The sequence below is a fragment of the Heteronotia binoei genome, chromosome 5, assembly GCF_032191835.1.
Source record: "Heteronotia binoei isolate CCM8104 ecotype False Entrance Well chromosome 5, APGP_CSIRO_Hbin_v1, whole genome shotgun sequence".
NCBI lineage: Eukaryota > Metazoa > Chordata > Lepidosauria > Squamata > Gekkonidae > Heteronotia > Heteronotia binoei.
The window spans coordinates 41,574,462-41,600,310 of NC_083227.1; the positions used below are offsets into that span (position 1 = coordinate 41,574,462).

Sequence of the window (25,849 nt, forward strand, 5' to 3'; positions counted from 1 at the left end):
TCTATGGTACTGAGTAGAGATTGATTCTTCCCCCACAATCCATTCTTCTGACCAGAAATGGCCCCTCTGTTTGCTGAGCAGAGGTAACCCTAAGTTTAACCCAACAGGGCAAATAACAGTTCCCTATCCTGGTATGACCTTAAATTTAGTATTTTTGACAACCTGTCAATTAATCCTGCTTGACTGCAACTTTTTATCCAGCCTTCTTGGTCATGCTTTTAGAAGCAGTTTGATGGGCAAACATTGCTTGCTTAGGGCACAAGAGCAGCCCAGATCCTGTGTTTTCCAGATCAGTTCATTTCACAGGAGCAACATAGCTTGTAGTTGTTAACAGCTTGTACACAGCATTTATGTTAGATTTTGCAGGAGAAACCCAAATAACTGCCAGTTTTTAAGCTAGATACTTCTCCAACATCCCTGGTAGGGTTTTCCAGTTCTGGATTGGGAAATACCAAATATGGAGATAAGGTCCATCAGTGGCTATTAGCCACAGCTTATTGTTGAAACTCTGTCTGGGGCAGTGATGCTCTGTATTCTTGTGCTTGGGGGGGGGCACAGTGGAAGGGCTTCTAGCTCCACTGGAGGACCTCTTGATGGCACTTGGGTTTTCTGGCCACTGTGTGACACAGAGTGTTGGACTGGATGGGCCACTGGCCTGATCCAACATGGCTTCTCATGTTCTTAATACCTGGAGATTGTGAAGCTGGAGCCTGAGGAGGGCAGGGTTTGAGGAGGGAGGGACTTCAATGAGTCCACCTTCCAAAGCGGCCATTTTCTCCATGTAAACTGATCTCCATCTCCTGGAAATCAGTGGTAATCCCGGGAGATCTCCAGGCACTACCTGGAGGCTGGCATTACTATTACCTGGACACATCTTTTTATCTCCTATACCATCCACCCATTTTCTTTCAGTGAACGTCCAACCTGATGAAGAGGTCTATAGAACTCAAAAACTTGCTCGCTGTCTGGGTTGGTGATTTTTGACGGCCCAGCGCGGCTGTCTGCCGGCCGCCAGCGTCCATGAGGCTGCCGGGGATGCTTTATGGATGGAGTAGGAAATTCCGGGAAGCCAGCAGAGGGCCCTGGCTGCGGCTGATCAGCCAAGGGGGCTTTGCTGTCTTTCCCCTGCTTCTTTCTGCCGGCTGCATCCGGGGTTGAGCTTCCTGGGTCAGAAAGCTGCTGCTGAATCCATAGGGACCCGGGCGTCCCCCGCCCCCTACAGAGCAGCCGCCGATGCCCCCAAGGGAACGCCGCTCCGCACCAGGGGTCTCCCGCGCCCGGCCGTGGTGGGGGACCGGATCCGGCTGGGAACCCCCCGCACTGGCCCGCCCCGGGTGAGGAGGAGGAGGCGGCGGCGGCGGCGGCAACCCCGGGGTCTCAAACTATTAACCCGGGAGCAGCCGGAAACGCCAGGGATTTGAAAGAGAAGGGTAAATAAAAGAACTCAATCCATTATCTCAAAAGGGGGGAAGACTTCATCCCCCTGGAAGAATCAGCAGAAAGGGACGGATCAAGGCTGCCGCCTCCGGCAAACTCACCTGAGAATGTACCATCAATGCAATGGATCTTGCCTCCAAGTAAATGTTCATACGATCTAACTGCTTGTTGCTCCCACCATTCCAGCACCGGTTACACGAAAAACTTTCTTGGTACCCACAGCGGCAGGGTTTATGCTAACGTGCGTGCCCCCTTCTCTAATATTTTATCTGCCTTTCTCCCATCTGTTCTCCATAACTTTTCAATTTTTCCCCTTTTTTCTGATAGAAAAAGCGTTCATGGTTGCTGTTGGGGATTGGGAATGTATGCACATGCCTTTGCTGCTTGTGCAGTTGGCGTAGTGTGTGTGTGTGTGTGTGTGTGTGCTTTTACAGTAAACTTGGTTATGGTAGGAATTCCTACTGAGCACCTGCTGCTTTCATGAGAAATATGCTACGCCAGGGAGCTGGGTTGAGGAAAGTGCATGCACACACATCATCTGGGCACCTATTCAACATCACTTATCTGATTCATTGCTCATTAACTCCATTTAGCTATTCAGTTGGGGGTGGGGGTTAAAACTGGTAAAAGGGGTTTGGGGAGGGAGTCATCCTTTTAGTGCATACTTCTGTGTGGTGCCAGAAAAAATGTTTCTTAATCTTGAAAGACAGTGTTGTATATGGACTGTTGCAAATGTTACACGCTGAGTGTGCATTTGTAAGTACATAGGTAGCCAAACTGATGCAGTTTCTGCAATTCCCCCCCACCCCACGTTCCAGATCCTGATAAGGAATGTGAGTTCAAAACCCTGGAGGTGGAGATGTGGGGTGAGGCTGTAACTTGAATGACAGAGCCTATGGTTTTCCTGTTGCATAGGGACAGCTTTAGATTTCCACAGAGCAATTTATAGGACTACTGTTATCCTCATAGCAGTGAGAGTCTTTCTTTTAATCAGGAGGGCAAAAAGGAGATTGGATTTGTCCTGGATTAAAGGGACAGTTCCTTTCCCTGTTGGACCAGGGCATATGTGGAAGAAATGTTTGTATTCAATGCATATCCCAGAAAAGGACACTTCATCCTTCACTACAAAATCCCTGCAAGTCATGTACTTTGGCTCTCACCATAACTGTTGCCCCAAGCAATGCTTTTACCTTTCTCCACAGAAACTGAGCTTACATTTTCCTGCTTCCTGCCCTAGTAGTCACAGTCGCCAAGCCTCTGAAAAACCAAAGTAGCTCCTGCACAGACCCACCATTTTGCATCTGCAAAGACCTGTCCTCTGTTCTGTTCCTTGATCATTCTAGAGTGCGATGGAATGTTTATGGCTGGTTTTTATTCTTGCCTTTATGTATCCTCTGTGCAAGGCACTCTGGCCAAGGGAGTTTAGCAGAGAAAGATCTACTGGTTTAAAGTCATCCCGAAAACTTCACAACTGAGAGAGGACTTGAATTCAGACCTACTACTTTGTGAGCTACTGGTATTAAAGTTGTGAGCTACTGGGCTGGCATTAGAGTTGTGAGCTACTGCATAAATTATTGTGCTCTGGGGTCATCCTTCCTGAGCGAAGACAAAAATGTGTGAGCTGGAGACTAAAAATCTGTGAGCTAGCTCACCCTAACTCATCTTAAAGGGAACACTGCTCACAACAACTCTGTGAGGTAGGTTAGTCTGAGTGTGTATGCCTGGCCCAAAATCACCCAGCAAGCTTCCATAGCAGAAAGAGGGTTTTCTAACCTGAGTCTCCCACAGCCTGGACTTGTACTGCTACTACACCATGCTGGCTTTCGTGTTGTACTTTTGTTAGGAAGCATCCTGAGTCTGTGACAAGATGTAGTTCATCAGGGGTGGAAACCTTCTGAGGGAAAGGCTCCGACTGCTTTGCCATGCTTTTATTGTACCTAGAGAGAATATGCCCAAAGCTAGGAAACTAAGTCACGCTCTCAAATGTACTGCATAGAATAGGTTCCCTTGGCAGTGTAGTCACTTGACAGAGAGGTTTTGTGGAAAGTTCCTAATGCTGTGTTTTGAAACCCATGTTTTGTTATGTCACCCATCAAGCCTCTTGCCTTCTCATGCAACACAGCAAGCGTTCCTCTAGGACTCCAGGAGATTTAACTCCTCTCTCTCTCTGCAGTTCTGCCACGTGGTTCAGAGTCGAGGACGCTTGTCATTTCACAAGTCAGCAACTTTACAGAAGTACTTTTGTGCATCTCCCTGAGAGTGACATCATGCAAGAGAACTATGAGAATGTGATCTCATTGGGTAAGAATGCATTTTTACCATATATCAGAATGTATTGGTACTAGCACAGGCTTAAGTTAGAGGGGTTTATGGCAAACAAATCCTCCTCTTTTGAATTTGTGTGTAACAATCAGGAGTGGTCTTTTTCTGAATTCAGATCCCCCCCCCACTTCTCTGGGAACAATTGTTACCCAATCAGTCCTCATGCCAGTCTGTCATATGCAGAGTGTCCTTTAGAGGTTTAGAACTCAGTTGAAAAACTGAAGATTGTCCAAGTCTAGAGTATTCACCAATCTCAACTTGAGACAACAACCCTGTTCAAAAGGGAAGGATCAGAAGAGAGACAGATACTTAATGAACAAGTAAACTTCAGATTAAAATCTGGTGGTAGAAAGTGCCATCAGCTCACAGCTGACTTAAGCCAACCCGTAAGGTTTTCAAGGCAAGAGAGGTTGTTTGCTATTGTCTGTCTGCATGGTGACCCTGGACTTCTTTGGTGGTCTCCAAATACTAACCAGGGCTGACTCTGATTAGCATCCAAAATCTGATGAGATTGGGCTAGCCTGGGCTATCCAGGTCAAGACAGAGATCAAGAGCTGGGAGGTGAAATATCAGAAAAGCAAATGAACAATACAACAGTTTGTATCTGGTCTCAGCAAACTGGGTAGGATTGGATGCCATAGCACCTACTATGAGGAGAGTGGCTGGCAATGGGGTAAGCTGACTTGGAACTGGGATGGGGAAACAGACTCTGGGGGAAAAGGGTGCAAAAGAAATCCCATTGCTTGCCCTGAAGAGAAGGCTCTGGGGCTGTTGAGTTGGTGGCATGAGAACCAGTGACAAGGAAGGTTTCCCATCAACACCAAACAGTTGGCTTCTAGGACTGTCCTCCATGACCTTTGCTCCTTACAAGTTGAGATCCCCATATAACTGGAAGGCAGCCTATCTTAACAGAAGCTTAATATTCTAAGCTCTGTGTAAAACCATATCAATGTGATGTCACATTTCTTCCCCAAAAGATAAAGTGGCTCTTTTATGCCTATGCACTGCCCAGGTCCTCATAGCTTTTCTTCTAACTTGCATCCTCAGCGGAGGAGATTGCAATCAGCTGGCCCAGGATAACTGCTTTTGCTGAGTCCCACAGAAGGAGAGGTCTGATGTCTGGTAAGTTAGCATGGGAAGGAGAGCTGCATTCCCCCAATCCGAGGCACACAGTGCCTACTGGCAACTTCAGCTGGTGCACCACTTGCACCCTTTCCCGGAGAGAAATGTTCTAGCCACAGTCATTCATAGCTTACTTGCTTCAAGATTGGACTACTGCAATGCACTCTACGTGGGGCTGCCCTTGAAGCCTTTTTGGAAATGTTATCTGGTCCATAAAGCTGTAGTCATGGTGCTGACAGGTATAACTAGCAGCACTCATATGTTCCCCACTCCTCCACATGCAACTGATGGAGTGACCTTGGATCAGTCATAACTGTCAGAAGCAGTTCTGGAAAGAGCAGTTTCCGTAAGAGCCCTCAGCTACCTCACAGAGGGTCTGTTGTGGGGAGAGGAAGGAATAGGAGATTGTAAGCTGCTCTGAGACTCCTTTGAGTAGTGAATAAATCAATCTCTTCTTAAAAGATTTGTAGTGGCATCCAGTCTATTTCCAGCATAATTCCCCTCCTTAGTACCATGGGCACTGATGGAAAGGTCTTTCTCAGTGCCCTAGGAAAGGGCTTTTTCAGTGGTGGCACTGCTGAATGTAATCCCTAGGATGCACAGCATTAGAGAAATCCCCTTTCTACTCATAAGGTGGCCAGGTCAGCCACTGCCAGCCCAGTGATCAGATAATTTGGGTTGGGGGAAGGGCTGTGGTTCAGTGGTAGAGCCTCTGCTGGGCATGCAGAAGATCCCAGGTTCAATTCCCAGTATCTTCAGTTTAAGAACCAGGCAGTAAGTCATGGAAAAGACCTCAGCCTGAGAACTTGGAGAGCTGCTGCCAGTCTGAGTAGACAATACTGACCTTGATGGTCTGATTCAGTATAGAGCAGCTCGGTTCAGAAGTACAATCTTAGTCGAAGAAGAACTTTGCCTTGGCATTGAATGTGAGCATTATGAGCTCCCAAAGCTTTATAATATGACCCTGGGGGATGAAAACCTTGAAGACTGTGGGAAGCTTCAAGTGCTGATTTCGCATACTGAGCTGCTCTTAGAAGCACAATATTGTTCCACATTTGTGAACAGTATTCATCCACATCGACAATGCATGGGTTTTCATTGCTTTCACTATGTGAACCTCCCTGAGCCTAAGGGACAGGCAGGACTAGCTAGATACTATAATCACATTGTTCCACATTTGTCCAGACTAGATTTTATTTTACCTGCCCAGTTGATCAGGCCTAGTTAGTTGACAAGCTCCTTACCAGTGTTCCCTCTAAGCTGAGTTAGCATGAGCTAGCTCACAGATTTTAAGTCTCCAGCTTACACATTTTTGTTTTAGCTCAGGAAGGATGGCCCCAGAGCACAATAATTTATGCAGTAGCTCACAACTTTAATGCCAGTAGCTCACAACTTTAATGCCAGTAGCTCACAACTTTAATACTAGTAGCCCACAAAGTAGAATTTTTGCTCACAAGACTCTGCAGCTTAGAGGGAATACTGCATCCTTACCCGTTTTCATTTTGACCTTCTGTGGTGCAGACACGGAGCCTGAACAAGGCCCAGTGGAACAGGCCCCCATGCAGGACCCAGTTGTGGCGGGTCCAAGTGAAGGTGGAATAAACGCTGATCTGCGGCGGCAGCTGGGCCTCATCCTGCAGACTGCTGGCAGGAGCCAGGTGGAGAAGATGCTGCGGGAGCTGGTGAAAGAACAGAGCCAGGATGGGAAGCGCAGACCTCGGAAGAAGGTGCTCAGGAGCCCCAAAAACGAAGGTGGGCAGGTCTTGTGCTGCAGGGCAGTATGTGGAATTCATGGGAAATAAAAGAGGAATGCCCAGCAGGGATGCCAGAGGGACTAGGTCATGCCTCTTGCGTATCCCCCTTTCTGTATCTATTTAGTAGATAGCAGGTCCCTTTGGTCTTATTTTGTGCACTGGTTGTTAAAGTATCTTGATATTGGAGCAACTTGCTTACTGGGACCACCAGTGCTTGTTTTACATTTTTTTTAAAATAATCATGTAAGTTTTACTGGCCCTGACCTGGATGGCTGGATCTAGCTGGATCGCGTCAGATCTTGGAAGTTAAGCAGGGTGGGCCCTGGTCAGTACCTGGATGGGAGACCATCAAGGAAGTTCAGGGTGGTAGAGGAGGGCAATGGCAAGCCACCTCTGTTTGTCTCTTTCCTTGGGTTCCATAAGTGGTCTGCAACTTGATGGCATTTCCCACCAGGCTTTATTAAGCCCAATGATTACAACATATTAGGACTTTTTTGTAGAAAAAGCCCAGCAGGAACTCATTTGCATATTATGCAATACCCCCTGATATCACCATTGTTTCACACAGGGTTTTTTGTAGAAAACAACAGCAGGAACTCATTTGCATAATAGGCTATTCCCCCTGACACCAAGCCAGCCGGAACTACGTTCCTGCTCAGAAAAAGCCTTGCAATATTACCTGTTGTTCAGATGTAACACTCCTAGCAGTAAGTTGTTGCAAATTGGAGATGAATTATTTCTTGAAATGAACCTTTCAGTTCGACTTGAGAAATCATGTAGGGATTCCTTTCAGAAAGAGATCAGCTGGTCAGAATGTTAATGGCACTCATTGCTGATCCTGTGACAACACCGGCTAACCAAAGTTTACATAATCAGTTTTGCCGAATAGTCTCATTACTGATTTATATTCATAGCTAACCATTTCTGTGGGCTTTCAGCTTGCAAACAGGCTTTGAGCTTCTTACTTGGTAATCTTGAGATAATAAAAATCTAACTGTAAAAAGCCATGGAATGCATTCTGAGAACCATCACCAAGTGATCAAGCTTCCAAGTTACCCAGAATTCTTCATAAGTTAGATGTTAACAAACAAAAGGGAGAGATGTTTCATCCCCTGGAAGACCTCTTGTTTTACTGCCTTGAGAGCCAGTATGTTGTAGTTATTAAAAGCAACAGACTCTCATTTGGAGAACTGGGTTCGGTTCCCCACTCTTCCACATGAAGCCAGCTGGGTGACCTTGGGTTACTCACAGCACTTTCAGAGCTCTCTCAGCCCAAAAAGTAAATCTAGCTTGCCACCTAGTGGTGCATAACACTCAAAGAGCTAGAACTTCAGGCTGCCAGACAATCTTCGGATTTCCTGGCTATTCAACACACAATGCCATATGATAATTATAATTATTATTCCTCCATAGAGTGCTGGACAGACCTGAATAAATAAAGCCGTGCTGTGTTGATCTGGTACCGAGTTCCTTTTTGGGAAGAAGAATAAAACAGCAGCCTCAACAGGAAATAGAGAACCCAGGTGTTGATCAAATATTTCTCCCAGCTCCTTATCTCACAAGGTTGCTGTTGTGAGGATAAAATAGGATGGGAGAACCATGTACACCACCCTGTGCTCCTTGGAAGGAAGGCAAGATACAAATGTACTAGACAGGTGTTACTTATATAGCACTTGCACTGTTCAAAGTGTTCTGCAACATATCACCATCATTTTAGCATAGCCCTGAAGTTAGGCCAGCATTACTAGCTCCATAGTGCTACCTAGTCAGTTTCAAGCTAACCAACAACCTCCTCAAGCAGAACTTATTATTTACATCGCTATGCTACATTTGGACAAAGAATGTTATGTATGCTTTTTAAAAAATTGTACTTCTCTATGTTTGAAAAAACATTTCTGCATTAAGACAAAATCTGCATGATTTGCACAAATGCGCAAATTAAACCACTTTCGCAAATAACTGCACAACTTTTGAAGCTTCCCTTACATTATAGCTTATGCCAAGCCTGGTTGCTAAGACTTCAATCGGTGAATATTTTCTATACCATTTCAAAAGTGGTGGGGAGGTTGCTTTTGAGCAAAGGAAGCAAGTTTTGATGCTCAGGATGCTGAATCTGCACCTTGGACAAATGTAGAACAGCATGATTATAGCATCTAGCCAGCCCTGTCTGTCCCTGAGGCTCAGAGAAGTTCACATAGTGAAAGCAATGGAAATTCTTCCAAATTATTTCCAACTGTTAAAAGTCTACTACAGGAATGGCCAAGCTTGCTAAACATAAGAGCCACATAAAAAAATGGCAGATATTTTAGAGCTGCAAGACAGGAAGGAAGGAAAAGGAGGGAGAAGTGAAAAGAAAGCAACTTTAACTTTAAATGCATTGTCCAAGCTGCTGGTTGGTTTGGCTTGGAGAAATTATTTAAAAAGAGAAATGCCTTCTCCAAGCCTGCAAATGGGCAGTGGGGGCTTCGAGAGCCACACAATATGAGTGAAAGAGCCACATTTGGCCCCTGAGCTGCAGTTTGGCCACCCCCGGTCTGCTATGGCGACTCCATTCATTTCCTTCCCTCAGACTTCCTCTCTGTTTTTCTTCCCTTTACTTACTGAGCTGCCCTAGTACTGTGTTTTCTTCTTTGCTGAAGAACTCTGGCTGTCCCAGCCTGTCACAGTAACGATATTTTGGCTGTTGGCTCAGCTCAGGAACCTGAGGGAAGAATCAGGAGTCTGCTTTAACTTAAACAACTTAAATGGCACTCGAGGCATTTTGAAATTCAAAAATAATATATATATATTTAATACAGAGGGAAAAGGTCAGGTGAAATCAGGGGTTGAAATTTCTAGGTAAAACCAGTAAAGCACAAATGTTTGTTCTTGTATTTCAGGCTGATGAGAGTTTCTATTTCTTTGAGTATTCTCTTACTTTTTTGGTTTCCAGAAGTCTGGTACATTCTTTCCATTACCCAAACCCCTTCTCTTGAAACACAAGTACTTGACTTGAGTTTGAACTGACTCTTATGGCAGTTTCTAACCACACCAAACCTGGGATCTCTGCACTCTTCAGAGCTAATTCCGTTTGACTGGGTAGGGAATTTTCTTCTCTCTCTAGAAGATCCATCCCCTTTCCTTGGCTCAAATGGGAGTCTTTGCCTACTTCCCAAACTTCCTTGCCAACTTTTGTACAGTTCTCCATCTGTGTAAAATTGTTGTCAGCCACAGCTGAAATCAGACTCAGTTCTCCTCAGCATCCAGTTCAGAAGTCTTTTTCTGCTCTGCTGATGCTAACCAATCAGATTTCTTGGAACAGCGTGTCACTCAAAGTGCTCTTTGAAGAATCAACCCTTCACAGTCCGGGCAGTGCTCTGTTTACACAGCACTAATAAGTGTCACATTTACACAGACTGGGGATGGTGGAACAAGATAATTAAAAGCCTTGCATGGCTGCTGTAAAATGCTTGGGTTTGGGCTCTGAATGATCTCCACAGAAGAGAAAAATCTGCACAGGCGGCAGCAGCCCCTGGGACTGCCTCTCCTTGTCTTCTGGCCTGATTTCTGGAAGCAGGATGGTAAAGCAATGAGTGATACAACTCTGATGGTCTGAAAATACCCTCTTAACAGTGCCCTAAGCATGCCCAGATTCACCTAGCTCATCTAGACAACCTAAGAAAGGTACAGATTGAGGGATCAGAGCAATGGGTAGCAATTGTAGAAGGAACAAATGCCTTGCTGCTAAGATGGTCATGCTGTCTTTCATCTCCCCATCTCAGTTACAGTTGCTGACGAGAACGAAGAAGAGCTACAGGCAGAAGAGGACAGCTCAGCGAAGGTGGAGCCACCAGGTACCCAACTAGGGACATCTGATGGCCAGGGTGAGGGTAACACCAATGACAGCCAAGGCCACCTCAGCTCAGAAGAACACCAGCTGCTACAGGTGCCGACTGTACATCAGAGGGAGAGGAAGACATCCAGAAAGCTAAAAGACCAGCCTGCAGCTCCAGCTGCAGCAGAAAGACCAGGGGTCTGCATAGAGTGTGGGAAGAAGAACTTGGGTGGTAGTGGGCGAGGCCACAGTGAACCCACACCGGACAGACCGCATCAGTGTGCCGAGTGTGGACGTTGCTTCCGGCAGCGCTCCATCTTGGCTAAACACCAAAAGATCCACACAGGCGAGAAACCCTATCCGTGCACGGCCTGTGGCAAACGGTTCAACCGTAGCTCCAACCTGGCACAACACCAGCGTGTGCACACAGGGGAGCGCCCCTTCCCCTGTGCTGCCTGCGGCAAGGCCTTCACCCAAAAATCAGACCTGGAGCGGCATCAGCGCGTGCACACAGGGGAACGGCCATACTCCTGCCAAGACTGTGGCAAGCGCTTCTCTGTCAGCTCCCACCTTGACCGGCACAGACGCACGCACCAACACAATCCCCAAGAAGAACCCCCTGCTGCTGCCCCAGCCCCATCTGCTCACTGCTGCCCCGACTGTGGGAAGTGTTTTGGCCAGCGCTCGGCACTCTCCAAGCACCGTAAGACTCATTCCGGTGAGCGCCCTTTCCCATGCAGTGCCTGTGGCAAGCGTTTCAGTCGCAGCTCCAACTTGGCACAGCACCAGCGTATTCACACTGGCGAGCGCCCATTCCCCTGTAGCGACTGTGGCAAACGGTTCATCCAGCGCTCTGACCTGGAACGCCACCAGCGTGTGCACACTGGTGAGCGCCCCTACACCTGCGCTCAGTGCGGCCGGGGCTTCTCAGTGAGTTCTCATCTTGACCGGCACCAGAGAGTCCACCAAGCCCAGGCTGCTGCAGCTGCCGCACACCGCTGCCCCGAGCATGTGAAGGGCTTCCTCCTCAGCACTGGGGGCAAACAGCTTCTCAAACACCAGCTGTACAGCAGCAAGGGGCGCCTCACGCGCAGCGGCCACTGCTTGGACTGCGGCAAGAGCCTGGGCAAAGTCCCGCTGCAGTTGCCGGCGCCCCCTGTTGAGAAGCCTTTCAAGTGCCAGGACTGTGGGAAAGCTTTTGCCCAGCGGTCGGCCTTGGTTAAGCACCAGCGCATCCACACAGGGGAGAAGCCGTTCTCCTGCATGGACTGTGGCAAGGCGTTCATTCAGAAATCAGACTTGACCATCCACCAGCGCATGCACACCGGCGAGAAGCCGTACCGCTGTGACACCTGCGGCAAGTGCTTCAGTGTCAGCTCCAACTTGCTGACTCACCAGCGCACCCACTTGGGCGAGAAGCCCTACGCGTGCGGGGACTGCGGCAAGGCCTTCATCCAGCGCTCAGAGCTCACCATCCACCAGCGCACCCACACCGGGGAGAAGCCCTACAAGTGCAGCATCTGCGGTAAATGCTTCAGCCGCAGCTCCCACCTCAACCGCCACCAGCGCACCCATAGCAACGACAAGGCCTCTGCCGGCACTGGCCTGGCCCCTGCTTCGCTGCTGACTGTCGGCACCCCCAAACCTGTCGCTTCTCTTTCCGCTTCATCCTTCTCTGCTTCCTACCCCTCACCCAACCCTCTTCCAACCTTGCCTTCCTTCCCCTCCTCTCCATCATCCCTCCCCATCCCTTCCTTGGACCTGCCCTGGTCTCTCGCCTTTCCATCCCGGGGCTTTTCTCATCCATCTTTCGCTTCTCCTGCTCCAGGCAGTGCTCAGACTTCATCCCTAATAAACTAGGCCTTTCCCTTCCAAAAGGCTCTCTCCATTCCTGGCCCACTGCCTCTCTCCAACTTTGCCTTCTTATCCAACTTCGCTAACAAATGAATGATGCCACAAGTTGCCATACAAATGTACATAATCATGCAATGAATTCCTCTCCCCACAGGCCTCTCATTGATGGTTGCTTTGCCTGTTGTGCAGGAAGGGACAACAAAGGACGGAAGAGCCCTGTACTCTTGAGCCTGGGAGACACGTTATACTCAGATACCTTTGCCTTGATAGGATTATTTGGTCTGAGTAAGGAGGGTTGTTTTTTCTTCAGAAGTTGAAAATATTCAAAAATTCAATTCTCCTGCCTGTGTTCTGTAATGGTATAGCCCAGGGGTGGCCAAACTGCTGCGCAGGAGCCACATGTGGCTCTTTCATATATATTGTGTGGCTCTTGAAGCCCCAACCACCCCACTGGCTGGCTTGGAGAAGGCTTTTCTCTCTTTAAGTCACTTTTCCTTCCTTCCTTCCCTTCCTATCTTGTGGCTCTCAAACATCTGATGTTTATTCTATGTGCCTCTTATGTTAATCAAGTTTGGCCACCCTTGGGATAGCCTAACAAAATCTGAACCTTTTAACTGTTCTGGTCATGAGTTTTGGTCTGCGATTGTGACCAGCAACCTCTGCCAACCATCCATTTCTGTCCTGCTTCTTTCAAACCACCATGTTCACAAGATCACACAGATAAGCTCCCCGTTAGGCCCCAAGATGATCCAAAATGAGACAGGGACCACATTCTCCCTTCCTGAACGGGGCATAAAGAATGTGGAGGTGGTCCTAATGGAGGCTGGTGAACATGTTCTGGATTTATCCAGATCAGAGGGGAGGATGAATGTAAGATTTTGAGAGAACTTATATCAGTGTAAGGAATTTCTCTTAGCATCTCTTTCGTGTGAACAAAAGAAGCAGAACCAAAATGTACAAGGAGGAAACTAAAGTGTATGGAAGTCAGGAATGGTGATTCTAACTGGCCTGAGTCTTTACCAAGATCAAAACGGGAGTGGTATTTACTCCAGACTAATCTGGAGTCAAAGATGGTGATCTGTGAAGCATCCTTTCAGTTTTAGGATCATCATCTTTTGAATTAACAGCTGAGTTGGGCATTTCTCTCCTGATAAATTGCCACCCCAGTCCACAATATTTCTCCTTCTTTATTCTGCTACCTCCAGCTCCTCTTATCTACCCTTTACTTGGCTGTTGTTGTCCAATTTGATGCATGTTTATCAGGAGTCAGTTCTCAGTGGGTCTTCCTTCCACTTAAGTTTGCACAGGGCTGCTGCCCTTAGGCCCTTTCTCACTCCCCTGCTCTAGTTCCATGTGAGCACCCCACTCTGCTCCTGCCACTTCTTCTGGTAGCACTCTCCCCCACCCCTTGCAGTCTAAAATGGTGTAGCTCACTCTGCCATCTGTACCATATTGCTACATGTGCTGACTAGATCAAGGAGTTTAAGGAACTAACAAGGAACTCTGATCGCGCTCACTGAACTTCACTTCCCAGGATTCTTTGGGAGAAGCCATGGCAGAGAAACGTGGTATGAAACTGCTGTAAGGTGGTTTTAATGTACCTATGTCCGTCCTCATCCAGAATGGCTTTCCGTACTTCCTTTGAGTCTTCTCATTTTTAGCCTTCATGCTCCCGAGCAAGGCATTCCTCCTAACAGGCCTTGTGTCCTGTCCCTGCAAAACAGCCAACATATTTGGTGCTGTATATTGAACTTAAGAGCCCTGTGGCGCAGAGTGGTAAAGCTATAGTACTGCAGTCAGAGCCCTCTGCTCACGACCTGAGTTTGATCCCAGCGGAAGCTGGTTCAGGTAGCCGGCTCCAGGTTGACTCAGCCTTCCATCCTTCCGAGATTGGTAAAATGAGTACCCAGCTTGCTGGGGGGAGGGAAGTGTAGATGACTGGGAAAGGCAATGGCAAACCACCCTGTATAAATTCTGCTGTGAAAACGTGAAAGCAATGTCACCCCAGAGTTGAAAACGACTGGTGCTTGCACAGGGGACTACCTTTACCTTTTTTATTGAACATACAGAGAAAGGGAAGATGAGAGATTCTATTTGGGAAGGCAGGGCCACTGGACTTCACACTTGAACTGAAAAGACAGGCTGATTGGGGTTTGTGTGTGTGGCTGCTGAGGTGAGAACCCAAAGCCCAGTTTCCATGGGTGTGTGCAGTAAGGGATGTGCCTTTTCTCTGCAACTTTTGTCCTGAAGAGATCGCAGCCTTTGGCCTAAAGCTGTATGAGTTTGAGGCAAAATGTTTAGTGTGTCTTCACAGGGAAAAGGCTCATAAATACTCTTGAGTTCAAAATCATTGTTAGCATCACTATTGTGCATTTCAATGAACCAAAACTCTGACAAGCTTCTCACACATATGCACATGGCTGCCTTTATTACTGTCATTGTTGGGAATTCTTTGGTATAAAATAAGGTACATGGTTGCCTTTTTAATTATTATTATTATTGTCATTGTTGGGAATTCTTTTGTATCAAGTGTAAAGCTGGTCAATTTTTTTATTATTAACACTGAAGGATTTTTTTGTGGAATTTCCAAACTGTGAACAAAATAAATTTTTTTTTTAAAAAAAGATTGATTAAATGCTGACATTGGCAACGTTGGGAAATTTTACAGTTTGTTGATGGTTTCCCTCCTTTTCCCCACTTCCAAGACACACAGTTGCCTTACATTGAATCAGATTGCTGGTCCATCAAAGTCAGTACTGTCTACTTAGACCAGCGGCAGCTCTCCAGGGTCCCAAGCAGAGATCTTTCACATCACCTGTTTTCTTGGAAATCCTAAAGGTTCCAATAGAGCTTACTCCCAAGCAAGTGTGCATAAAGTTGCAGGCTTCCATTCAGACAAAATTCATTTCAATGCAAGGATTTCTGACAACAGTTCAACAAGAAGTCTCTGTAATCCCTCCAAAGCTTTGGAGAAAGGGATTAGCTTGGGAACAGTTGCTGACCCATAATGTGTCTGAGGATGCTAGTCTCCTGCATCTTTAGGTAGAACTAAAAATATAAGCTCTACAAGGAGCTATGGCTGTGATCACACACACTAAATAATGCACTTTCAATCCACTTCCCAACTGTTACTGTGCAAACTGACAAAACTCAGTTGGAAAGTGCACTGAAAGTGGGTTGAAAGTGCATTATTTAGTATGTGTGATTGCAGCTTACTCCTTTCAGCTAACATTGTCCTTTGTTCCCACCAAGTCCTCCTGGGGAGGGATGATGACTCAGTGGTAGAGCATCTGCTTGGTAAGCAGAAGGTCCCAGGTTCAATCCCCGGCATCTCCAACTAAAAAGGGTCCAGGCAAATAGGCATGAAAAAACTCAGCTTGAGACCCTGGAGAGGCACTGCCAGTCTGAGTAGACAATACTGACTTTGATGGACCAAGGGTCTGATTCAATATAAGGCAGCTTCATATATTCGTATATATCCTTCAATAAAGACTTTTCCCCATCAGAGGAACAATTTCTGCATCAGAAAAAGTCATTCCCCCCATGACAGAAGAGTTAGCAGAAGATATGATCCAGTTTAGTAGAAAAAAGTGATAGGATGCGGTCCAAGATAATTTTTTTAAATCTACCTTAATCTGTACATAAATTCTGAACTCCAATTCTAGGTAGCTTTCAGAATTGCCATGTTTGATGTGCAGAAGGCTCACAGTCATAAAGATCGCTAAAGGGCTTGTTATCATCTGAGACAAAACACCTGCAATACTCCAGTACAGTGGCTCCCATCCTTTTTGGCACCAGGGACTGGTTTCATGAAGACAATTTTTCCACAGATCAGTGGGGTGGTAGTGCCGGGGTTTTTGCTGCCTCAGGCTGCCCCTCCACCCTGTCCCTGCCCCCCCATGTGGGTCTTTAAATGAGGGGTAGGTGAAGGTTGCTGCCCCACTGCCCCTTCCACTTGCCTGGGACCCAGGTGGGTGGAAAGGGTGACAGGGCTGCTCTGCCTCATTCCAAGTCTGCCTCCCCTGAAAGGGGTGGTGGGGCACCTCTGCCTCGCTCCATGGCCGGGTTGCTAACAGGCCACAGACTGGTACCAGTCTGTGGCCTGGGGGTTGGGGACCCCTGCTCCAGCAAACGAACTGCAGCATTTTAGTGGGTATGGAAGAAAGAGGAAATACAGCCTTTTCAGGGGCATGGAAAATAATTAATTATAACCGTACATGTGAACATGAAGGCACTTGCACATAAACCCACGTACCTTGTATAGCTATTATCACAGAGCTGTCAAAGAGTAGTGGTACCTTAGAAGATTTTTATTGCAGTATAGATCTCACTTTATGAGCGGTATAGAGGCTGCATACATAAAAATGTCTCCTACAGATGCAACTTCCTGCATCTACTGAAGTGAGCTATGACTCACAAAAGCTTGTGCTGGAATAAATTTTGTTAGTCTTTAAGGTGTCACTGGATTGCTATTTAATTTAGCTTCAATAGTCTAATACAGCTACTCCTCTGAAATTATTATCATGTGAAGTAAATGTTAGTGTAGGACCAAGACTAGAGAGACTGGAGTTTAAATCCTTGATCAGCTATAAAAATTGCTGGATGACTTTGGGCCAGTTAACTTCCTCTCAGTCCAGCCTTCCACACAGGGCTGTTGTAAGGGGGGGAAACAGGAGGGAGAACCATATCACCTGCCCTAAACCCTTTGAAAAGACAGCAGGATTAAAATCAAGGTGTCTCCCTTGCCAGGTAAGTATAGCAGGATTAAAATGTGATAGTTGCTTGTTAATGTGATACTATTAGTTATTATTACTGCTGTGATATGTCATAGCAACTGAATGCGAAAGATAAGTAGGCCAAGCAACATCCAGTATTTTAAATACAGCCTCCTGTGTTTAAAATACAGCCTCCTTTTCTTCTAGAGTCAGACTAAATGACATTCTGGCATCTCGGCTGCTGGACTGAGAATATTGCACCCTCCTAGTTTTATTCTGCTTTGTTTCCCAAAAGTTACATGCTAGGCCCCTATGCAAATCCTTGCCTCCCACACCCGCCCCACCAGCGTGAACATGAAAGTTAAACTGAGTATCCTCCCCTGACTGGTTGTACTTGTGTTAACATGTTGTTTTTGTGGTATCCCACACCCAGGTAGGCTGCTGGGATCTCTGCAATGTCGACATAGTCACACTTTTATGGAGGCGAGCTGCACGGAGGCCAGCTCCACGGTGCTGTTTGCTCGGAGCCGTCATGGCCCCGTCCCTAGCCCTCACCAACTTTATTCTGTTCTTCATCGGAGCCGTGCTCCTCTATCAATACAGCAACACTTTTCGATATTATTTTCGGGTTTGTTTTTTAATTGGCTGGATGCTGGGCATGTCCCTCCTCGTGCTTCCTGTTGTGGCTCTCCAAGGAAGAAATGTGGCAAATATGAGGTAAGTAAACTGTTGCTCATATTTATTTATCACTGTGCCATGAAAAGCTTCAGCTCCAAGCATTAAGCCCCCGGCTGTTAAAGGGACAGGACATTTTCTCCAGGCCTCCTGGCCACTCTGCATGAATGCTGGGAACTCTAGCATGGTTAATAAGCAGACTTAAGGGAGCTAAAAGGCAAACAGTCCTTCTTTTCAAAGCGGCAATCTTGCTCAAGTGAAGGGGGGAAAGGAACATAATTTTAGGGAAACTACCTCAAGCTGGAAAACATTTGTTCCATCAAATACTTCAAGCATCACTTTCTCTGGAAAAACGAGACCCAAAGCAGGATATAATAACTAAAACCAACCAAATTCCTAAGAATAAAATCATAGTACAAGAGAATAAAACTGGACAACAAGCCAGTATCTAAAACATCAGCAGAGCACAGTATTATCATGAATACCCCCAAACCCTCCCTAAGAGTTTGCTGTTGCAGACTTTCTTTTTTTAAAATAGGCACATTTCTAACAGTGTCTGGAAAGGTGTTCCACTTAATAGGCCACCACAGAAGAGGCCTGAGAATCACACTAGGGTTGATTTTACTTCCCTCACAAGGAAGAGTTGCTGGAATTGGAGATGTCACATGGTTCATAGGGGGAGAGAGAGTCCTTAGAGTACACAGGTCCCAGCCAGGCTGTGAAGGGTTTCAAAGGTACAAAAACAACAGCAGCATATTGAATTGTATTTGGAAAATATGCAGGAAACCACAGCAATTACTTTAAGGGGGGGTAATATATGTGAAGCAACAGTTAACTGAACTGCCATAAAGCAATTGAAGTTCATATTTGTTTGTTTGTTTAAGATTTCTATCCTGCCGTTCTCAAAAACGGGTTCAGTAATGGCTCTTTGTGCTAGAAATATGTATTTAAAAAGCAAAATAAATGCTAAGATTCCCAGGACTCTTGTGACTGCTGTCAAATTGTATCAATGGAGGATTTCACACACATGGACAGTACTGGATTACCACCCTGCTTATATAATTCTTCCTGTTTCTCACCTGCATGGCCTATGTAAAACGTATCTGTTCTTGCCCCCTTATTTTAGAGTCCTCCGTTTCGTAATGTTGCCTTTGAAATACATTCTTGGCATTAGGATCAGCGTACAGGATGCTATGAACTTAAACCTGGAAGGGCCATATGTCATGGTTGCCAATCATCAGAGCAACGTGGACTATCTTGGTAGGTTGGCACCACGATCAATCACTTTTTTTTTTTTAGTTAGCTAGCTGGCTTCTGCACCACCTTCCTTACCCAAAGATATCCAAGGCAGCTCACCAATATCTGTCTGTCTGTCTACTGGATATAAACAATAAGAAAATGTACTTGGTATAAGTACAACACAGCCAAGTTTCAAATTAATGTCAAAACAGTATAAGATAATTGAATGCCAAAGCCAGCATTATCTCATCAAAGAGTCATTTAATCATTCAAAGTTTTCTGTAAAAAAAAAGAAAATGTTTTCAGATCCTTCTGTGAAGGCTATAGAGGATGTGGGGGAGTTCTTTAGATGGGCAGCAGCTGAAAAGACTTCCCATGGATCTCTGCTGGGCATGCATCAGATTGCACAGCTACCCTCTGGAAGGCTTCACTTGATGACCTTATAGCCTTGATAGGCTGAAGTGGCAGAAAGCCATCCTTCGGGAAATTTGGACCAAACAGCTTTAAAAGTCAAAAACAACATCTTGAATTCGGCTTAGTAGCAGATGGGAAGCTAGTGCAGCTGACGTCAAAAAAACAGTGTCACATGTTCATTCCGGCAGGTTCCCATTGAATATTCCAAACCATCTTCAAGAGTAAAACCATGCTGCACATGTTGTCACCCCCCCCCCCCCCCGCATTCATATTGCTGGAAAGGCCCAGAAACTCCCTTGCTATAAGGCAGGTCTAGTTGACCCACCTCTAACAGCCTTGTATGGTCCAGACCACAGTCTGCTATCAGCAAAGCAATTGACCTACAGAGAAAATAACCTGAAACTGATTTGAGGCCAGTAACACCTTAGAGACCAACAAGATTTTGAGGGTATCAGCTTTTGAGAGTCAAAGCTCCTTTCGTCAGACCTATAGAGAAAATAACCTGAGGCTGACTTGAGACAAATACCTGACAAAAGGAGCTTTGACTCTCAAAAACTTATCCCCCCGCCCCCCCCCCAATCCTTGGTCACTGGAGTGCTTCTGAACTCTAATCTAGTTTTTCTACTCTGGACTAACATGACTATGCTTCTGAAACTAACCTGAGATTGACACTGGTGAACATGAGTGGGTACAATCAAATAGGGAGTGCCAGTATCATGATTAATGGCAGTTCAGGTGTACCATCGTAAAGCATCAGTTTTAGACATTAGTAGACAAAGAACTTGTTTATTTTGTAATCCATCCTAAATGTGGTAATTAGATCCTGAGCAAAGCCAAAACATCATCTAAAGAGAAATTTAGCTGCCCCTGTCATCACTATTATCACCCAAGAACTCCCCCGGATTTACTTCTTGTGGAAGGGAGTGGGGAAGAACCTTTCCTGACTTGAATAGTCCAGACAATGCAGTGCATAGCATTAACATAACAAGCATAGTGAATGTCCATCTAGTTCATGTTTCCTGCAATGGCCAGACATCTCCTGCTACCTGAGTGGGGTCTTGAACCCAGTTACCTTGGCCCAAATCTAATATGGTACAAACTGCATCTTAGGGTACACAATGGAGCAAACCATAGCTCCCCAACACTGGTCAGAAAAATGGCCTGAGAGACCCAATCCATCCCCCTACAGTAGTCCTTCCATCCCTGACTACTGCACTAAATGAGGACAACACTGGGAGCTCCAGGCACTATCTCATCTGGTTTGGTGCTGTCCTAAGGAAGGTGGTGGTGGTGGGGAGGTTACAACTGACCACACTTTCTGAATTGCTTCCTTATATCTAACCCAGGGTTGATTCAGATCTTGCCAGGGCGATCCACCCTCATTGTCACAAAAGACATCTTCTACATGCTGACGGTGGCAGTGGTCTGCTGGCTGAGCGGCTTCATTATCATTGACAACAAGGTAGCAGATACCACCCGCGCCATGACAGCAGTAGCAGAGACCATGATCCGGGACAATGTGAGTAAAGAACCGTGTGCCTACAGCGCAGCTACCACCTGCCAAATCAGAGTCTCTGCCTCCCTGCACATAGACCAAAACAGGATCAGGAGTTGGGCTCACCAACACTCACGTTGGTACCCCCAAACTAAATACCAACCCCATCCACATATTATTTAAAACTCATATCTATGGATTCTTGAAGGATGTTCTTGGAGCTCTATTTAACGTTGCAATGCTGACAGCAGGACAAGAGTCTCCTTAGAGAAATCAGTAAGTGGATGAGCTAGTGGCAATCAGTCATGTGGATCATGTGTTTGTAATTACCTTATGTACATCCTTATCCAGGTCTTTTTGTCAAAACTCCAATGGGCATAGCAACATGATTGCATTTAGGGTTGCCAACCTCCAGGTAGCACCTGGAGACCCCCCACTATTACAGTTGATCTCCAGATGACCAAGATTAGTTCCTTTGCAGAAAATGGCTGCTTGGGAGGGTGGTTATATGACATTATACCCTGCTAAGGTTCCTGTTCTCCTCAGGCCGCACCTTCCCCAGGGAACACCCCCAATTCTCCAGAAATGTCCAGAGACTCTAGGTTGTGTGTGTGTGTGAAAGAGAGAGGGGGGGAGAGGGAGGGAGAGAGAGAGAATGAGAACCTTACTAATCCCCCAACAATTGCATTACATTTCCATAAAATTCTGCCAAACTAAGTATCATAATGGCTCAGGAGAGCAGCGTCCCTGGTTGTCAGTCTCTGGTGAACATAGTGCTACAGGAAAACCAACAGCCATCAAAACATCATTCAAAACACCCTGCAACACTGTACTGTTGATCTCTACTTGTCATTTCTGTTTTCTCTTTCCCTTCTCCTCCAGCTGCGGATCTGGGTGTTTCCTGAAGGCACCAAAAACTACTACACCACCATGCTGCCATTCCAACATGGGGCTTTCTATCTGGCTGTGAAAGCTCAGGTGAGATCCTCTACCTCGCAGTCATATGTGTGTGTGTGTGTGTGTCAGGGATGCCAGCCTCCACGTGGAACCTGAGGACCCCCTAGAATCACAGCTCATCTCGAAACTACAGGGAACAGTTCCCCTGAAGAAAATGGATGCTTTGGAGGGTGGCCCTTGGCACTGTACCCCACTGAGGTATCTGTCTCCCACAGACTCCATCCTCAAATCTCCAGGAGCTTCCCAATCTGGATCTGGCAACTCTACCCCGCCCCCATCCCCTGTCAGGCGGACCTGGCAACCCTAGTTGTGTGAAGTACCATTAAGCCACAACTGATTTATGGTGACCCCTTCATAGGGTTTTCAAGGAAAGAGACTTCAGGGGTGAACTGCAGTTGCTGTCTCTGGGTCGTGACCCAGTACTTCCTTGGTGGTCTCCCATCCAAATACAAACCAGGCCCTACCCTGATTAGTTTCTGAGATCTGACAAGATCAAGTTAGCCTAGGCCAGGGCTGTCAAACTCATTTGTCACGAAGGCTGGATTTGACATAAATGTCACTTTGTTCAGCCAGGCCATGTGTGCCATAAAATGTAACATGAGATACCAGATACATAAACTTTGTAAAGATGATTTCAGATGCTGAATGGCAATAGCAGGCTTGCAGAAGGGTGAAAGGCATGGAGATGTCAGTATTGGTAATGTGACAGGAAACGTAGGTCTCAGTTTTGTACAGGAGGATGCAAGGAAGAAACAGAAATGTCAGAAGAAGTGAGGAGTGACTCACAAAAGAACATACCCTACCACAAATTCTGTTAGTATTTAAGGTGCTACTTGACCTTTGCTCTTTTCTACTGCTGTTAGGCAACACGTCATTGAAAAAACAGTGGGGGAACATTTTAACTTTCCAGGACATTCAGTTGCTGACCTAAGAGCAGCAGTCTCTTATAAAGGGATTTCAGAGGGAAACTAGAAACACTGCTGAATTGCAACTGATAATGAAGCTCAAGGCAAAGCATCCTCCTGGACTGAAATGAAACTTAGGCTTCTTCTCTCATTACCAATGCCTACTATTGTAATTTGGCATCCGAAATCACTTCACTCTCCACAATATAAGGATCGATGGACTCACATTCTAATCTAGCTACATCTGAAGAAGTGAACAGTGGCTCATGAAAACTCCTGCCCTGCCACAAATTTTGTTAGTTGTTAAGGTGCTGCTGGACTCTTGTTTTCTTCCTCTAATAAAGAATGCAAACTGTGCTGTTAGGTTTCTTCCCCCCCCCCTCCATCTGTAAGAAATGGCTTGCTCTTTCCCTCCCCGCTTCCTCTCTCTCTCTTTCCCTCTCTGAAGTGTGCAGGCACACAAAACCTATACCAGGAATAAAACATTGTTGGTCTTAAACACTGAACTCCATTCCTCTTTCTCTCTGAAGAAGTGTGCAGGCATACAAAAGCTTGTACCCGGAATAAAACGTTGCTGGTCTGCTGTCAAGAGATGCCATTTTCCTCTCTCTCTCTCTGGCTCTTTTCGTCGTCCTTCTCCCCCAGAAAAAGAGGATGTGGAGGAACCCTCAGCCAACTGAGGGAGGGCTTTCTGTCGCTCCTCTGTGAAGCAGGAAATAAGAGAAACTATGTAAAAGAGCTGCAATGCAAGAAACAGGATAGCGGAAGCAGCAGAGGGACAGTTCCTTGGTGGGATATGGCCCGTGGACCATATATTTGACACCCTTGGTCTAGGCCATCCAGATCAGGGCAGTCTTCCATATTAGCTATTTATTCATATTGATAACAATGTACCTGAGCTCTTCAAGGCTGCCTCTCACCACAGTTGCTTTCATTAGTTAAATTTTAACCATGTCTCCAGACTGGGCATTTGAACAGATTCATGCTGCCACGCCTGCTGATCCATACCCATTGCTGGCAGTGACATATAAAAGCAATGCACTGGCCAGCTGGGTTGATTTATTCTTTTTTAGGGCCCTCTACCAAGAGCTTTTTTATTTATTTAAGCAATCTAAAGGAGGCCATCATTGCACTCCTCTTTTAGGGAGAACAAATCCATATCTAGCTAGTCTCAATAACTATAAGCCTGTATCCTCTAAAATATAACGGAGTGCCCAGCAGACATTTTCCTTTCCCCTCGCTTTCTGATTATCCTGAAGCAGGGAAAGGGCCTCCCAACTGGGGGATCCTGTCCCTAAATGGGGATTGGCAACCTACTTCCGCATTAAACCCATTTGTGTCCTTCCCTATAGGCATTGTTTCATGTTTGCCTTCAAAAACTGAGATCTCCCTAAGTCCTGCTATTGTTTTAATCTACTGTTGTATTGCTGCTATCATGTTCATTAATATTTCAGTATCTTATTGGTATTTCAATTGTTTTACATTTGTTATACATGGTTTTGAAAGCATGGTTTAGAATCTCAGTAAACAAAGAAGTCACCTAAAACCATACAAAATGAGATAGAATAAAACAACAGGCAAAAAATACCCCTACAACATCAGCAATCAGAATAAGGCCACTCAATGATCAATAGAAATTTGATAAAGAGTTGTAACTGTGTGGCTTTGCACAGCAGGTCCCAATCATTCCTGTGGTGATGTCCTCATACCGACCTTTCTTCAACAAGAAGATCCAAAAATTCATTCCAGGTAAGTGGTAAGAGTGGAATGGAATGGAAATGGGTTTGTGAGGTGCTGACTTGGATTGTGAAATACAGGCATCCCAGTGCATTGCATCTCAGCATGCAGTAAGCAATCCTGCTTCTCCACCTGTTCCTCAGGTTGCTTGCCTCATCTCCTGAAGCAGATTTCCCCCCCTAATCTCAGAAGCTCGTAGAAAAGCAAGGAGGAAGCATGAGAACATGAGCCTGGCCCTTGCTGGATCAGGCCATCAGTCTATTTAGTCCTACATCTAGTTTCCCACAAGGTTCATTGAGCAGCTGGCCAACAAGCAGGGGCACAAAGGCCAAAGCCTTTCTCTATTGTTACCCCCAGTAACTGGCATTTACAGGTACACTCCCTCTGAATATGAAGGCTCCATTTAGTCTTCATGGCTAATGGACATTGATTGACCTATCCTCTATTTATTTAAACTTGTTTCAATTTAAAAAAAAACAGAAGAGCAGGATTGCCAACTCTGTGTTGGAGAATACCTGCAGACTTTGAGGAAGGTGCCTGGAGAGGGTGGGGGTTGGGGAGAGGAGGGACTTCAGCAGGGAAGATGAAGAGTATTGGAAACCTGCCCTAGGTATAGGAAATTATTAGCTACTGCCCTTCAGTCCCTTTCACTGGAAATGTCTTACTGCAGCTAGTACTGTGGTTCTGCTCCAAAGCTGTGGCCCCTCTAAGATAGTGGGATAGGGAAGAATCAGACTCTTCCAACTTGGCAGGGACAGTCTATTGTTCTTGCAAAATGGACATTTCAGTTTTAACTGTATTTCAGGTATGTTAGCCATTGAGTATAGGAAACAGGTTTCACATCTGGTTCTATATAGCAGTTCCTTTGTTCCTGGGTTCTTCTTCTACAGGGCAAGTGACAATCCGGGTCCTCCCACCAATGAAGACAGAAGGGCTTGTTTCAGCTGATGTCCCAGAACTCACAGACCGTGTGCGGGAAGCCATGCTCTCCTCCTTCCATGAGATATCAGAAGGCACAAGAGAGCATGAATAAATCACCAAAGAAGCCATCTATTGCCAAGAAACTTAGAAACCATTCCTCCCCCCTCACCTTGACCCATAAAATCATTTTCAACTATAAAAAAATGTAAATGTTTGCTCAGAAACCAGGGATTTAAAAAGTGTCTGTGTATGAACGTTTACTTGTCACAGCACAGTAAAAGAAGATGCCAGGAAAAGACAATTAGGACAAGAACAGGTTGCAGCTCAGTGGCAGAGCATCTGCTTGGCATGCAGAAAGTCCCAAGTTCAATCCCTGGCATCTCTAGATACAAGGATCAAATACTAGGTGATGTGAAAGACTTCCACCTGAGACCCTGGACAGCCACAACCAGTCACTACTGACTTTGATCAAAGACCTGATTCAATAT

General features: G+C 46.0%; 2 protein-coding genes across 2 annotated transcripts; both read left to right on the top strand.

Moving 5' to 3' along the window:
- The first annotated feature begins 1,110 nt into the window (after positions 1 to 1,110).
- LOC132572351 (zinc finger protein ZFP2-like) lies at positions 1,111 to 12,453 on the top strand. Its single transcript, XM_060239272.1, has 5 exons — positions 1,111 to 1,430; positions 3,611 to 3,738; positions 4,807 to 4,881; positions 6,403 to 6,633; positions 10,403 to 12,453. Exons 2-5 carry the CDS (start codon positions 3,705 to 3,707, stop codon positions 12,307 to 12,309), a joined length of 2,247 nt encoding a protein of 748 aa, XP_060095255.1. The 5' UTR covers positions 1,111 to 1,430; positions 3,611 to 3,704; the 3' UTR covers positions 12,310 to 12,453.
- Positions 12,454 to 17,457: 5,004 nt separating this feature from the next.
- On the top strand, positions 17,458 to 25,592 carry LOC132572368 (1-acyl-sn-glycerol-3-phosphate acyltransferase alpha-like). Its single transcript, XM_060239299.1, has 6 exons — positions 17,458 to 17,735; positions 18,820 to 18,953; positions 20,693 to 20,865; positions 21,724 to 21,819; positions 24,380 to 24,452; positions 25,331 to 25,592. Exons 1-6 carry the CDS (start codon positions 17,551 to 17,553, stop codon positions 25,471 to 25,473), a joined length of 804 nt encoding a protein of 267 aa, XP_060095282.1. The 5' UTR covers positions 17,458 to 17,550; the 3' UTR covers positions 25,474 to 25,592.
- The last annotated feature ends 257 nt before the right edge of the window (positions 25,593 to 25,849 follow it).